We start from the raw sequence: 13,955 nt of genomic DNA on the forward strand, positions 1-13,955 counted from the left end.
CCGGGGGGGGGGGAGAAGCCCCCAGGACGGGCGGGCCTCGGCCAGAAGGGGGCCTCTCCTGTCCCAGGCAGGGCCCCTCGAGGGGAGCAGCTGGTGGGACTCCGCCTGGGAACCCAGGGGAAGGAAGGAAGGAAGGAAGGAAGCCTGCCGGGGTCCGGCCCCGCACCAGGCACGCACCCCCCCCCCTACCGGCCTTGCGGCAGCAGCAACCCACACCTTCCCTCCCCCAACCAGCTCTGCAGACAGAGCATCGCTTTCCCAGCTGAGAGCCAGTGGGGGTAAGAGAGGCGGACTCTGATCTGGAGGACCGGGGGGGGGGGGATTTGGTGTCCCCCCTCCACCTGAAGCTTGCTGGGTGACCTTGGGCCAGTCCCCGCTCTCTCCGCACGCTCTCAGCCCCACCTGCCTTCAAGGGGCCTGCTGTGGGGAGAGGAAGGGGAGGCGATTGCGAGCCCCTTTGAGACTCCTTCGGGTAGAGAAAAGCTGGGTGCACAAACCAGCCCTTCTTCATCTGTAAAAGGGCAATATTAAACGAGAGGAGAGGAAGGGTGGAAGTCTCTCGCACAGATCACGTTCCAGGCTGCCCAGTGTGCCGAGAGGTAGCCGTTTTCAAGTAATCCCTAGCATAGAAGGTGGCCTTTTCACCATCGCTGCACCCTGAGTCAATATCTTCGTCAGCGTGCCCAGCCAAAACCCCAGGATCTGCTCCACGGAGGGTCAGGCCCGTCTGTCCATCTAGTCCGCGCTTAGCCTGCCAGTTTCCCGAGGAACTCCTCACCGTGGCCGCGGCTGCTGGCATTGCTGGAACCAGTCCTTGGAGACCAGGTGGCTTTGCTAGCCAGACACAGAGGGTGGGAAATGGCCCAAGCGCTGTTGCCTTTGGTGTCTTCCAGCCCCTACCTTTAGATCCCCCCCCCACAGTCCTTTTCCCTGGAGAGGCCAAGGGATGATGCCACTCTGGACGGGGTTCTCCTCGTCCCGAACACACTTCAGTGGCTTTGGTCTGCCGTCCCTTGAAGGCAAAGTTCTGAGTGCTGTGGGACCAGGGAGCGAAAGACACAGCCGGGCAGGGAGTCCTACTTCCCCTTCATTTATTTTGAAACAAAAACGCTGCCTCTCCGATCCAGACACCTCCAAGGTGGCTAGCAATGAAATCCCTGGGTACATCATAATAGTCACAACAATAAAACCACCAAAAATCACCAATATCAGAAGAAGAAGAAAAGAGACGGGATTCATACCCCATGGCCCTTCACTACCCAAAGGTATCTCAGAGCGGCTTACAAACTCCTTCCCCTCCCCATGACAGACACCCTGTGAGGGAGGTGGGGCCAAGAGAGCTCTGACTGAGAACTGCTCTTTTTCAAGGACAGCTCTTGTCAGAACTATGGCTTGCCCAAGGTCACCCAGCAGCTGCAAATGGAAGAAGAAGAAGAAGAGATTGGATTTATACCCCCCGCCCTTCACCACCCAAAGGTGTCTCAGAGTGGCTTACAAACCCCTTCCCCTCCCCACAACAGGCACCCTGGGAGGTTGGTGGGGCTGAGAGAGCTCTTGACAGAAACTGCTCTTTTTCAAGGACAGCTCTTATCAGAGCTACGGCTTGCCCAAGGTCATCCAGCCAGGAGCAAGTGGAGGCGTGGGGCATCAAACCCGGCTCTCCCAGATTAGAGTCCGCGCACTTAACCACCACAGCAAACTGCATGCAGCCATCTGCCGAGGGAGCAAAGAAAGGGATCAGCCCAAAGTGTCGATGAGCAGAACTGGGCAGCAAAAGCTCCTCTGGCACCAGGCAGATCTGATCCGCTGGTTTCCTGAGGAGGAGGAACGTATCCCGACCAGAAGCAGATCTAGTGGAGGAGGATCACTTTGTGGATTAGTTTCACTCGCGTTCCTTCATGGCGAAGTGAAGTTGCATCACCTCTGAGGATGACGGACGCTGCTGGGCAGGATGTGAAGGGAGCAAGAAGCCTTCCACGTTCCCCAGTCCCAGACTGTTCAGGGCCTTCAACGCAATCACCATCCCTTGAAATGATGCACAGAGAGCCAGTTTGGTGTAGTGGTTAAGTGCGCAGACTCTAATCTGGGAGAACCGGGTTTGATTCCCCACTCCTCCTCCACTCACACCTGGCTGGCGTGACCCTGGGCAAGCCATAGTTCTGTCAGAGAGCTGTTCTTGAGAAAGAGCAGTTTCTGTCAAGAGCTCTCTCAGCCCTACCCGCCTCCCAAGGTGTCTGTCTGTTGGGAGGGGAAGGGAAAGGAGCTTGTAAGCCACGCTGAGACTCCAAGTGAAGGGTGGGGTATAAATCCAATCTCCTCCTCCTCCTCCTCCTCTTCCTCTTCCTCTTCCTCTTCTTCTTCTTCTTCTTCTTCTTCTTCTTCTTCTTCTTCTTCTTCTTCTTCTGAAGGGAGTGGGCAGCCCGTGCCACTGGCTCCGGACTGCCAGGCTGGTCTCCTTCCTGGTGGTTCCTCCCCTCCTAGTTAGTGCCCTTGGCCCCCCCCCCAAAGTTTCCAGACAGACTTCAAGGGGAACTCCACATAGTGGACATGGCAGTAGTCCAGCACGGTTGTGATGAGCACATGGGTAGCCGTGGCCAGGCCTTGCTTGTCGAGGACAGGGTGTGCCTGGCGCATCCGCCAGCCCTGGGCCCAGGAGCAGCGGCTTCAGTGGTCAGGGAGTCCTTGCCCTCGGGGGAGGGCACACGTGGACCCCCAGGCCCTTGTTGGCGGGCTCCTCAGCCTGCAGCACTCCAGTCGCCTTGCCTGCTGTGCCTCCAGTCCAAGAGCAGCCCCCCCCCCCGGTCTGGAGAAGGGCTGCCTCTCACGGTGGAGGGATGCCCGGTGGGCTTTGAGAGGTTCCTCCAAGTGGCCTTGTGGTTTGGGGTGCTGGAAGCGGCCGCTGAGCCTGGGTGGTGGTTGGTGGCAGTGCTCCCTCTAAGCTGCGGAGAGTCCTGTGAGCAAAAATCCTACCCTGTGAGCTCCTGGGCATTAAAGTTGTAAGCTATGAGCGATTTGGCTGCTGCATAAATTCTTTTGCTCTGGAGCCCTCCTTCCTGAGCTGAGACAAAAATGTGTGCGTTGGAGGCTAAAACACTGTGAGCTAGCTCACACTAGCTCAGCTGGGAGGGAACACCGGTTGGTGGTGAATCCGGGGGTTGGCTGCCTTGGAGGAGCTCCCTGGAGCAGAAGAGCTGCCGTCTACCGAGAGAGAGAGAGAACGGCCGGTGGCCAAAGAGAGGCTTCTGTGGGGTGACGGAGCAGGCGCCAGAGCCCCGTGGCCGCGGGGAGCGCAGCAGGAGGGGCTAGAGGCAGCGGACCCTCGGAGAAGCCTGGACACCTGCTGGCCGGCGCTCCCGTCTAGGGAAGAGAGAGCAGCTGGCCACCACCTGACTGCTGGACAGTTGGGATGGGGCTCTGTTGGGTGTTACAAGCTGAAAACACTTCAGTATTTCTGGGGTTAAATGTTTGTTTGTGTTGTCACAGGAAATCACATGTTTCATATAGCCAATGCTAGTTTAGAACTACAAGCCCTGGAAACCTCTCCCTGATCTAGGAGTTTGATTGGAGTTATAGTGTCAAAGTGTTTTAGCATTTTATGGCTCCTCTTCCCGTCTTTGTCTGGAGTTCTCAAGGAGAAAGAAAGAGAAGCTATTTTTTGTTGTTCAGTCGCACAGTCGAGTCCGACTCTTTGTGACCCCATGGACCAGATCCCGCCAGGCCTTCCGGTCTTCCGCTGTCCTCTGAAGTTTGCTCAATTTCATGTTCGTTGCATCGATGACACTGTCTAACCATCTCATCCTTTGCCGTCCCCGTCTTCTTTGACCTTCAATCTTTCCCAGCATCAGGGCCTTCTTCTCCAGTGAGCGCTCCCTTCCCATTTGGTGGTGGCCAAAGTATTTGAGCTTCAGTTTCATTATCTGGCCTTCCAGGGAACAGTCAGGGTTGATTTCTTTTAGGATTCACTGATTTGATTTTCTTGCAGTCCAAGGGACTCTCAAGAGTCTTCTACAGCACCGTAGTTCAAAAGAATCTATTCTTCGGCACTCGGCCTTCCTTATAGTCCAACTCTCGCAGCCATACATGACTTCTGGGAATACCATTGCTTTGACCATGCAGACTTTTGTTGGCAGGGTGATGTCTCTACTTTTATCATGCTGTTAAGGTTTGCCATCGCTTTCCTCCCAAGGAGCAGGCGTCTTTTAATTTCATGGCTGCTGTCACAGTCTGCGGTGATCTGGGATCCCAGGAACGTGAAGTCTGTCACTACTTCCACGACTTCCCCTTCTATTTGCCAAGGAGTGATGGGGCCGGATGCCATGATCTTAGTTTTTTTGATGTTGAGCTTCAAGCCCACTTTTGCGCTCTCCTCTTTTACCCTGAGCAAGAGGCTCTTGAGGTCCTCTTCACTTTCTGCCATCAGAGTGGTATCGTCTGCATATCTGAAATAAGCAAGGCGACAATATACCTCTCTTCTAGTCTTGTCTTTGTAGTGTAAAGATGTAGGGAACTTTGTTGTTATTTTCATCCCAGTTACTGTTGTTGTTAGTTTCTGTTGTTATTTTCATCCCAGTTACCCTTCCCTATGCTAGAATGTAGTAAAAACTTTCTATTTTAAACACACATGGACTCTGGGTCTGAATTATTTTACTCTGGCATTGCTAAGCTGTTTTATCTCTGCTAAAAACCAATTTTCAAAACCCAACAGGCTCCCTCTCTCCCTTCTGCTCCCAGGGCAGGGGGAGGATGCTGACGAGGTGTAAAGTACCGGGTTCGCCGCATGGAGGACTCGGACTACGACATGCGTTCATACGCGTTGATTGCACTTCACAACAAGACAAGGAAAAACGGCCCTGCAAGGCCAACTCTATACACTCCCCCCCCCCCGGCACACCTCCGTCCCCACTGGAGGGTTTGAGTCTCCCGCCGAGGGTGCTCTTGGTGGACTCGAGGTGGACGAGGATCCTGGGTCCCCTCTGTGTTTGGGGACCAAGCGCCTGCTTTAGCCGCCAGACCCCTGGTGGCGGTCCGCGTACATAACAGCGGAGAGCCAGCGTGGGGTGGTGGGGGTGGTGAAGAGCGGCAGCCTCTGGAGGACCAGGTTTGACCTCCCCCCCCTCCACGTGAAGCCAGCTGGGTGATCTTGGGCCAGTCACTGCTCTCTCAGGACTCCGTCAGCCCAACTGCCACACAAGGGACCTGTTGTGGGGAGAGGAAGGGAAGTCGCTTCAAGACTTCTTCGGGTAGAGAAAACCACCTTAGGTTCTCCTGCTGCTGCTGCTTACAGGATCGAAGGTGGTGGTGGGGTTGTACAGAGGAGAAAAGTGAATGGGGGAGATCAAGAACAAACATGGCTGCCCCATCACATCTAGGTAGCAGGTGCGCATTTTGGGTGGGTGGCCAAGATCTCTCAGTGACCCCCCCGCACACGTGAACACACACACACACTCTTTTCACATCACTGTCAAAATCCCAGGCATGCAGCATCACTCTCTGCTGACAGAAGCCCTGGGCCGCCTCCTCTCCTGTCAGTGCAGTGCAGCCGATGGACAAGCAAGGCCCCCCCCCCACTTTCTTCTCCGTTGCCCAGCATGATGCCGCCAGAAGAACTGCCCTGGAGGACGGGGTCAGTGGGCCATCTAGACCAGCCTGCAGGTCCACACAGGGTGTACAACCAGTTAGTCTAGAGCTGGGGTCCCCAACCTTTTTCAGCGGGTGGGCACAGCCACAAAATGCCTCCCACAAAGTGTGGTTGCCACAGGAGGCACAGCCAGCCACAGAATGACTGCCACAGACAGTCAAGGTCTTTGTGCCGTGGTGGCAGCTGCTGCCAGCACGACGTTTCAAAAAATCTGCACAGCCGGTCAAGTCTCCAGTGGCCAATTGGAACCCTTGGTGGGCTAAAGCCCCTCCCGCCCCTCCCCCACCTTCTACAAACACTTGGTGAGCCCCGGGTAAGGTGTTGGTGGGTGCCACAGTGCTGCCCACTGCTCTGGAGGGCCAAGAAACAGGGCCGGAAAGCCAGAGCCTTCCCTGGATGCTGCCCCCCCCAGCCCAGCAATGGCATTCAGAGGTTTGCTGCCTCTGCTTATGGAGGCTCCTTTCAGTCACCATGACTAGTAGTAGCCATTGATGGACCTCTCCTCCCTGAATCTGTCTAACCCGGTTTTAAAACTATTTGTGCTGGCAGCCATCACTCTCTCTGTTGGCAGTGAACTACTCCCTGAGTACAGAAGCGTTTTCTTTTGTCTCACCTGAACCAATTTGTTTTGTCAGCCTGTTTCCCAACAATTTCATGGGTGCCCGAGTTCTAGTATTACGGTAGAGGGAGAAAAAAACCCCTCTCTCCGCCCGCCCTCTTTCTCCACAGCATGGATAGTGTCATAAAGCTCTATCGTGTCTCCCCTTGGCGGACTGTTTTCTGGATTGGCAAGTCCCAGACATTTGCTGACAGGAAGGTGCTCCAGCCCCCTAAGCATCTGTTTCGAGATGTGTACAGAAGTGCACGCAGTATTCCTAGTGAGGCTGCACCTGTCAGACTCGGGTCTTCAACAGCGGGCAGATGGCTGGCACCTGATGATGTATGCTACCCATTCTGATTGTGCCCTGCATCCCTACCTGCTACAGCCCGCTTGCATTCTGTATCCCTTTGCTTTATCCCTGCCCTCGCCTGCCATTGCATTCCTGGTGTGTGTGTGTGAGGGGGGAGTGCGCGCGCGCACAGTGGAATAGGGAGGCTAGCTTGGTAGTCTCCGAAGAGGCCCCAAAGACATCATTCTCACGAGAAATGTCCTTGGAGTAGAGTCTGTGCCTGGCTAGGTAGGGGTTGTATACCTTTCAGGACCACTGTAGTAATGCTGAGTTCGAATGGATGGAATTTGGGGTTGCAAATTGCGTTTCCTGCCTTGCAAACCAGTTCTAACCAGGGGTCATTTCGTAGAAAAAGAAGTGCAGGAGCTCATTAGCATAACTTATTTGCATATGCCACACCCCCTGACTTCACCGGAAGTGTGTCAGAAGGCAATACCCACCACTCAGGCTCCACTGGACTGTTTTGGATCGCTAGCTATTGGTGGGGGGGGGGAATGCACAGATCTGTCCTCACAGAGGAGGGAGAGCTTGTACCTGAAGGTGGGTGAGGTGGGGGCTCTGCAACTTACCTGGCTGCTTCTTGCTCCTCGTGGCCCAATTGAGGGCTGCTGGGAGCAGGGGGCGGGGCTTGTTGCATGTACCCGCCCCCTGGGCTCCTTACTGCCGGAGCTCCACTCCTGTGCGCTCCTACAGGAAATGACCCCTGGTTCTAACAAAGAGTTTGAAAGCACAGCGCCTCATTTCTCTAACTAAAACATTCACTGTCAAAATGTGTGTGGAGAGTGATTTGACTGGGAACCTGGCAGCATCACAGGTCTACACGGGGGCATTCCAGTAGTGGCATTTTGATTTTCAATCTCTTCCCCAATAACCCCCAGCAGCACTGACGTTGCCTGTTTTTTCACTGGTGCTGCACACCGGTGTCAGCAATTTCATTAAGCTATCCGCAGGGACCCCAAGATCTCTTTCAGTCATATAGTGACACTCAATAAATTATATTTTTTATTTATGTCACTGATCGTCGGGCTTTCTCATTGGGACTCAATGCGGATCACACAGAATAAATCCATGCAATCGACAGAGAGCGGGGCGGACATCCAACAGACTAATGCACATCACACCACTGCAGAGGGACCGGCCGTTCCTGCTGGGCGCCGCCGCCGCCGCCGCCGCCATCTCCGAGCGCCCGGCGCCCCCTGGCGGGTAGGAACAGAGATGCCCGGAACTACAGATAGGAGACGCGGTGAGGAACCCGGGTGCTTAAGGACGACGCGACCGGCTGCCGAGTGTTATTGGCTGAGCGGCACCACGTGGCCCGGAAGCGCAATTGGATCCGCCGGCCGTGTCCGCCTTCCCCCGGGCGGTGGCGGCATGGGCAAGAAGAAAGCGGCGGGGCTGGGCCGAGCGCTCATCCGGGACCGCAGCCAGCCCCGCGGGGGCCGCCGCGCCGCAGCCGGATGGGTGAGCGAGCGGCAGCGGGGGTTCGGCGGCGCTCCCGGGGACGCGGTTTTGACCCAGTCCCAGTCCCAGTCCCACGACGCCTTCTTGGGTTCCCAGCCTGACGGGGAGAGGGGGCAGCCCTCTTTCCATAGGGAGTAAATCCAAACAACAAGAGGAAAAAGACTAGTGTCACATAGAGATGTGAAGGCCTGGAAAAAACCCGGCTTTTTTTCCTGAAGCCTTCTTCGTTTTTTTCCTGAAAAATTGAAAAAAGAAAAAAAATTATGGAACGTTCTATTTTAACATGATGAATAAAATATTTTAAGACAAGATTTTCAAATATTTTCCAAATCATTTCTAAAAAATAGGTATGGTATCAGATTGATCTAATTTCTGTGCACTGAGGGCAAGCAGGGTCCTAGGTTACAATCTGAACTCTCCAATGCAAGAACAAGAGGCATTTCTTCCTTTAGGGGGTGCTATTGTCACGAGAAAAGAAAAAGGTTTCAGTTTTGTTTTTGCATGCAGGCGGGTATTCTGTTTGTAATAATTGTTTGGATACACTATATTTTTAATATGCTTCTTGTGATAATTTAATGCCAAGTAAAAATGTCCATAGTCATATTTTATGTTCCTAAAGTAACAGAATGACTTTCAATCTGGAAAAGAAAAAAAGAAGTGCTACTGTAGCAAGGTTTTTTCCAAGCTTCAAAATTTCTGGAAATTTTACATCTCTAGCATCACAAGAGTCCCAAATATACAAATTCCGCTAGTAGAAAAACACCATCAAAGATTGCCAAAACAATACATTAAACAATTATAAAGTTGGTGGTGTCACAACAACAACATGAGTGCATACTGTAACTATAATAAGGCATAATATGCAATATTTTCTCCTTTGAAAGTAAGACATAAAGTCCGTGTAGTCCGTGTTAACTTGATAGGAGGAGTCCCCATAGTCATAACATTTTCCAAACAGCCTTTGCAAAGACCCCCGTTCTAGATACTTGGAAGATGCGTTTCCTTTGAGTTCTTCAATTTCCCGGCTGTGTAAGTGGAACTGTGGAGAGATTTACACAAATGCCTAGCCACAAAAACACATATGAAAAACAGAATTGTTTAAAAAACCTGCCTGAAAAATACACTCACGCTGATTTCAGCAATTTCAACAGACCACATGGCTCATAGTGTAAGAAGCGAATCATAGGTTTTTGGGGTGTTGCCTGTGTACAGGGTGTTTGGGGTTGTTTGGTTCATGTGGAGAAGCCAGCCTTCCAGCCCTGGAGCAAAACAGGCCTGTTGGCTTTGCTGAGAGCCCATACCCTTTGGCTTCTCTTTTCCAACAGCTCCATACGAGCGAATTAAACGATGGTTACGACTGGAGTCGGCTCAATGTTCAGTCCATCACCGAGCAGAGCTCCCTGGAGGATTTCCTGGCCACGGCTGAGCTGGCCGGCACGGAATTTGTGGCCGGTGAGTACTTTGAACAGCTGCGGGCCAAATCTTGGCTCTTGTGCTCCTGTTGACACCCCCTCCCTTTTCCTGTGTTGCATTTCTCTGCAGAAAAACTGAATATCAGGCTTGTTCCTGCTGAGGCTCAGACCGGCCTGTTGACAGCCAAAGAAGCCAAAGAGATCCATGAGCTGCATGAGCAGAACAAGCAGTTCCTGCGGGTCCCACGGCGGTGAGTCTGTTGCTTAGTGGGAGTCTGTTCCATTGTGTGCATCTTTATATTTTGTGCTTGATCTTCTCGAGACGTGAGGATCAGCATGAGAGCAACAGAAGAGGTCGTGGATACTTGGGAGTGCTGCTCATGTGATCAGGTTTAACATCCACCTTAGCATAAGTACATAAAACACCGGCTCTATAGAGGACCAAGAGTCCAAGGAGAGTGGACAATTTCTGATACAGTCAAAATGCAGTATATTTTTTGATGCCAAGCTGCACATTACACCAGGAAATCTGTGACTGAAGTTGTGATTTCTTTAAACAGTCAAATGCAACTGGGGCGGGGTGGTAGTTATGGAGGGTAGCAGCAAGTGATTTGTGGGGCATTAAACCCTTTTCTTCTTAACGCTGTTTTCCTGATCTAAATTGCCTTCCCCCCCCCCCCCCCCCCCCCCGGCGCCTTTTCTGTTCCACAGGGGTGTGTGTGTGTGTTTACTTTCTTGCTGAGATTCAAGGCAGATTATGGGTTGTGTTATGGTCACATTGTAAATAGCATCCATGAAGAGAAAAGAGGAAGGCAATTCAGAAAAGAAAAAAAGAGAGAGAAAAGAGTTACATACCTCCCTACACACACACACATGTGGACATCTGTTTTGTCTCTCTTAGTATAATTTGGCTGTGAGAGGCGCACTGGTTACAGAGACGGTATAATTTTGCATCCTGTCTTTTATAAATAAAGGGCATTTGCTGTAGTATGAGACCAGAGCTAGGACCCACCTGAAGCCGCTTTAAGCGGAGTCAGGTCATGTTCCAATTGGTGTTATCTCCTTTCCCTGCCATTCAGTCTCCAAGGTCACACGCAGAGGTCTGTTACGTCCCCTGCTACCTAATCCTTCTGAAGGGAGATGCTGAAAGCAGAACCGGGGACCTTTTGTAACCAAAGCAGGTGCTCCATCACTGAGCACCTCACCTCCATTCTTGTCCAGCCTCTTTGGGGCTTTTCACATCACCGAAAAAGGAGATCCTCCAGGCCATCCGGGCAGTCCTTTTGCACTGTTGCCGTGTGCTACGAGTGATGCCTGGCAAATTGTTCAGTGTGATTTTTTTCTTTTCTGCCCAGTGTTTGTGGATAATTGAATAATTCCCTCCCCCTGTACACGTATGCTTTGGAACTGAAATCTTTGGGAAGGATGGTACTGCCTTTCCTCCCTGGCTTTTTTCTTTAATTTCTGCCGGGTCCCTTCGGGCTTTCCTCTGGTTCCTCCTTGACTTACCTAGCAGTTCTTTGGAACCTCTTCAGCATGTGAACATTGCCCTGGATGCAGAGAGACCCTTTGATCTATTGGGATGCTGTTGATCCTTGATGCAGCCGGTGCCATTTCAGCATAAATGTGCCTTTTCTGATCTGATCTGTGCTAGAGAAATAAAGAAAAGAGGCAGTACTGAAGTGGAATTTTTTCTGGCTGGTTTTTGCAGGCCGTATTGGGACAAACAAACCAGCCCTGAGTTGTTGAACCAAGCGGAAAGAGACAGCTTTCTCGAGTGGAGGCGCCAGCTTGCCCGGTGAGTGCGCATCAGCTGTTTCTGCCCATTTCATTCTGCGACGTGAGAAGCCCCTGCCTGTCTTGGAGCATCACAGCCCAATTTCCCTGCCAGGGCAGAATAAACACAGAACAGCTGCAGAAGTCCAGAAGCCCTCCCACTCTTGCCCCACAAGCACCAAGAAGACAGAGCATCACTGCTCCAGACAGAGTGTTCCACCTATATCTTGTGGCTCATAGCCATGGATGGACCTTTGCTTCAGATGTTTATCTAATCTCTTGAAGCTGTCTATGCTTGTACCCTCCCACCACCACCTCCTGTGGCAGTGAATTCCATGTGTTAATCACTCTTTGGGTGAAGAAGGTCTTCCTTTTATCTGTTCTAACCCGACCGCTCAGCAATTTCATAGAGTGCCCACGAGTTCTTGTATTGTGAGAAAGGGAGAAAAGTACCTCTTACCTTCTCTATCCCATGCATAATCTTATAAACCTCGATCATGTCACCCCTCAGTTGTCGTTTCTACAAGCTAAAGAGCCCTAAGCGCTTTAACCTTTCCTCATGGGGAAAATGTTCTATCCCCTTAAACATTTTAGTTGCCCTTTTCTGCACTTTTCCAATGCTACGGTATCTTTTCTGAGGTGTGGTGACGAGAACTGCACACTTCCAAATGAGATCGCACCATTGATTTATACAGGGGCGTTATGATACTGGCTGATTTGTTTTCAGTTCTCTTCCTAATAATCCCCAGCGTAGTGCTGGCCTTTTTTATTGCCGTTGCACACTGAGTTCACATTTTCAGTGAGTTATCTACCACGACTCCAGGTACTCCAGCTATGTGGCTGTTACTCCGAAAACAGCCATGGAGATAAGAGCTCTCTGGTAAATGGGCAATAACAATCCGCAAATTTGTTTTGTTCCTTGCCATGCTCAAGTTTAGAGGAAGAACAGAGGCTCATCTTGACTCCGTTTGAACGAAATCTGGAATTCTGGCGGCAGCTTTGGCGAGTCCTTGAAAGAAGGTGATGCTCTTCCCATACAGCACCCTGCCCCCTCCCCGTTCTTGGTGTGGTGGGAGGGGGAAGGACTGGTGGAGCCCCCCCCCCTGGACTGCAACTGTGGTGGGGGGATCACGGCCCAGTGTTTTGCAATCAAAAGTGCATTTCCAGAGACACAGCAGAGGGGCTGTTGGGTGGGGATCATTGGGGGGTGGGGCTCACGGGGACCAGCTGGCACCCTCCCCTACCTGCCCCGAATAGCCAGGCATCTCTGCTGCTCAGCTGCCACTCTTCTTCAAGGGCCCTTCCCTCTCGTCGTGCCGCTGGAGAGGGCAAGGGAAGATGGCAGCACCCCCTCTCCCTCCTCCTCTCTTGCAGCGACGTGGTGGTGCAGATCGTGGACGCCAGGAACCCCCTCCTCTTCAGGTGCCCCGACTTGGTGAGTGGAGTAACTAGGATCAGCCCGTCTTCCTCTTAATCTCACCCTCCACCCCACCCGCTGTCCCCCCCCCCGAGGGCTAGTGACACGTCCTGCTCCAAAGGCTGGTGTTCTGCGCACGTTCATCCCGGTGGCCATTCCCCCCCCCCCCCCGTTCCTTGCCCCGGAATGCAGGAGGCTGGATTTCAGAAGGGGGAGCCGCAACAGGTGGGGCTGCGCTGAAGGAGTCCCAGACCCAGAGAGCCGACTTGGAGGCTGACAAATCATTGTGTAAATAAGATGAACAAATACAGACAGGTGCAGATGAGCCCTGTGATTCCAGAACGAACGTGATAGAAACTGGAGTCGTCTTATCGATTTCTGAAGCTTGAATTAAAGACGTCGAGTATTGTAATAATTTGTCTTAGGACGAATCAGGTTTCAAGCTAGCAGGCAGAATGCTAAGGGAGCGGGAAGCCCCGCCTCCGAGAGGGGTGGGTGGGTGTGTGTGTGTGAAGTGCCGTCAGGTTGTTTCCGGCCCCTTTTTTTTGGTTGTTGTTGTTTCCGGCCCCTGATGACCCCGCGGGTCAGTGTCCTCCAGCACCTCCTGTCCTTCACAGCCTGGCTGAGGCCTTGCCAGTGGACGGCCCTCGTGGCTTCCTTGGTGGAGTCCCTCCGTCCATCTCCTCCCGGGTCTTCCTCTTGTCCTCTCGCCTTCAGCTTTCCCTAGTGTCCTTTCGTAGGTTTTGAGACTCCCTGGACTCACGTGCACACGCAGACGGTCACAGTCACGATCACTTGCCCAGAGTGCCTCTGAGCAAGTCACGTGCTTCTCAGAGTGGCTCTCTGCTTCCAAGTTCTCCCTGTGCCCCTCCGCTGCCCTGAGGTCCAGGTCCTGCAGCAGCCCAAAGGGCATGTGAGGGAAGGTGACGGGCGGCTCTCACAGCAGAGGGACGGCTGGTCCCAGGTGGGAGAGGAGACACCCCCCCCCCAGTGGAGTAAGGGGAGCCTTTCGCAGAGAGCTGGAGGGGGCCCTGAGCCCCACGGCCTGATCAAGGGGCCTCTTGGTGTGTGTGTGTGTGGGGGAATCTCTACAACACCTGGGGATTCTCCCCCCCCCCCCCGCATTTCAGAATGAAAGTTGCCCTTCTCCGGTCCGGCGAACGTTCCTTGGAAGGGACGGGCTCCTCTGGGCACTGAAGCCCCGCTGGGTTCGCGCAGAAGTACCTTCCTGTTGCGAGGAAAGAGGCCTCGATCCTTTAGCCCCAGGGCCGCGATGGGAACTGCTGCTGTGCGGGGGGGGG

At 53.0% G+C, this 13,955-nt stretch overlaps 1 protein-coding gene across 1 annotated transcript in view; it reads left to right on the forward strand.

Moving 5' to 3' along the window:
- The first annotated feature begins 7,920 nt into the window (after positions 1-7,920).
- LSG1 (large 60S subunit nuclear export GTPase 1) overlaps positions 7,921-13,955 on the forward strand; it is a 14,082-nt gene continuing 8,047 nt past the window's right edge. Inside the window, 6 exon segments of the mRNA XM_015409282.1 lie at positions 7,921-8,049; positions 9,375-9,501; positions 9,592-9,712; positions 11,173-11,259; positions 12,171-12,257; positions 12,612-12,672. Of these exon segments, the coding sequence (XP_015264768.1) occupies positions 7,960-8,049; positions 9,375-9,501; positions 9,592-9,712; positions 11,173-11,259; positions 12,171-12,257; positions 12,612-12,672 (573 nt within the window). The 5' untranslated portion in view covers positions 7,921-7,959.

Source organism: Gekko japonicus, unplaced genomic scaffold, assembly GCF_001447785.1.
Source record: "Gekko japonicus isolate JY-2015 unplaced genomic scaffold, Gekko_japonicus_V1.1 scaffold398, whole genome shotgun sequence".
Lineage (NCBI taxonomy): Eukaryota > Metazoa > Chordata > Lepidosauria > Squamata > Gekkonidae > Gekko > Gekko japonicus.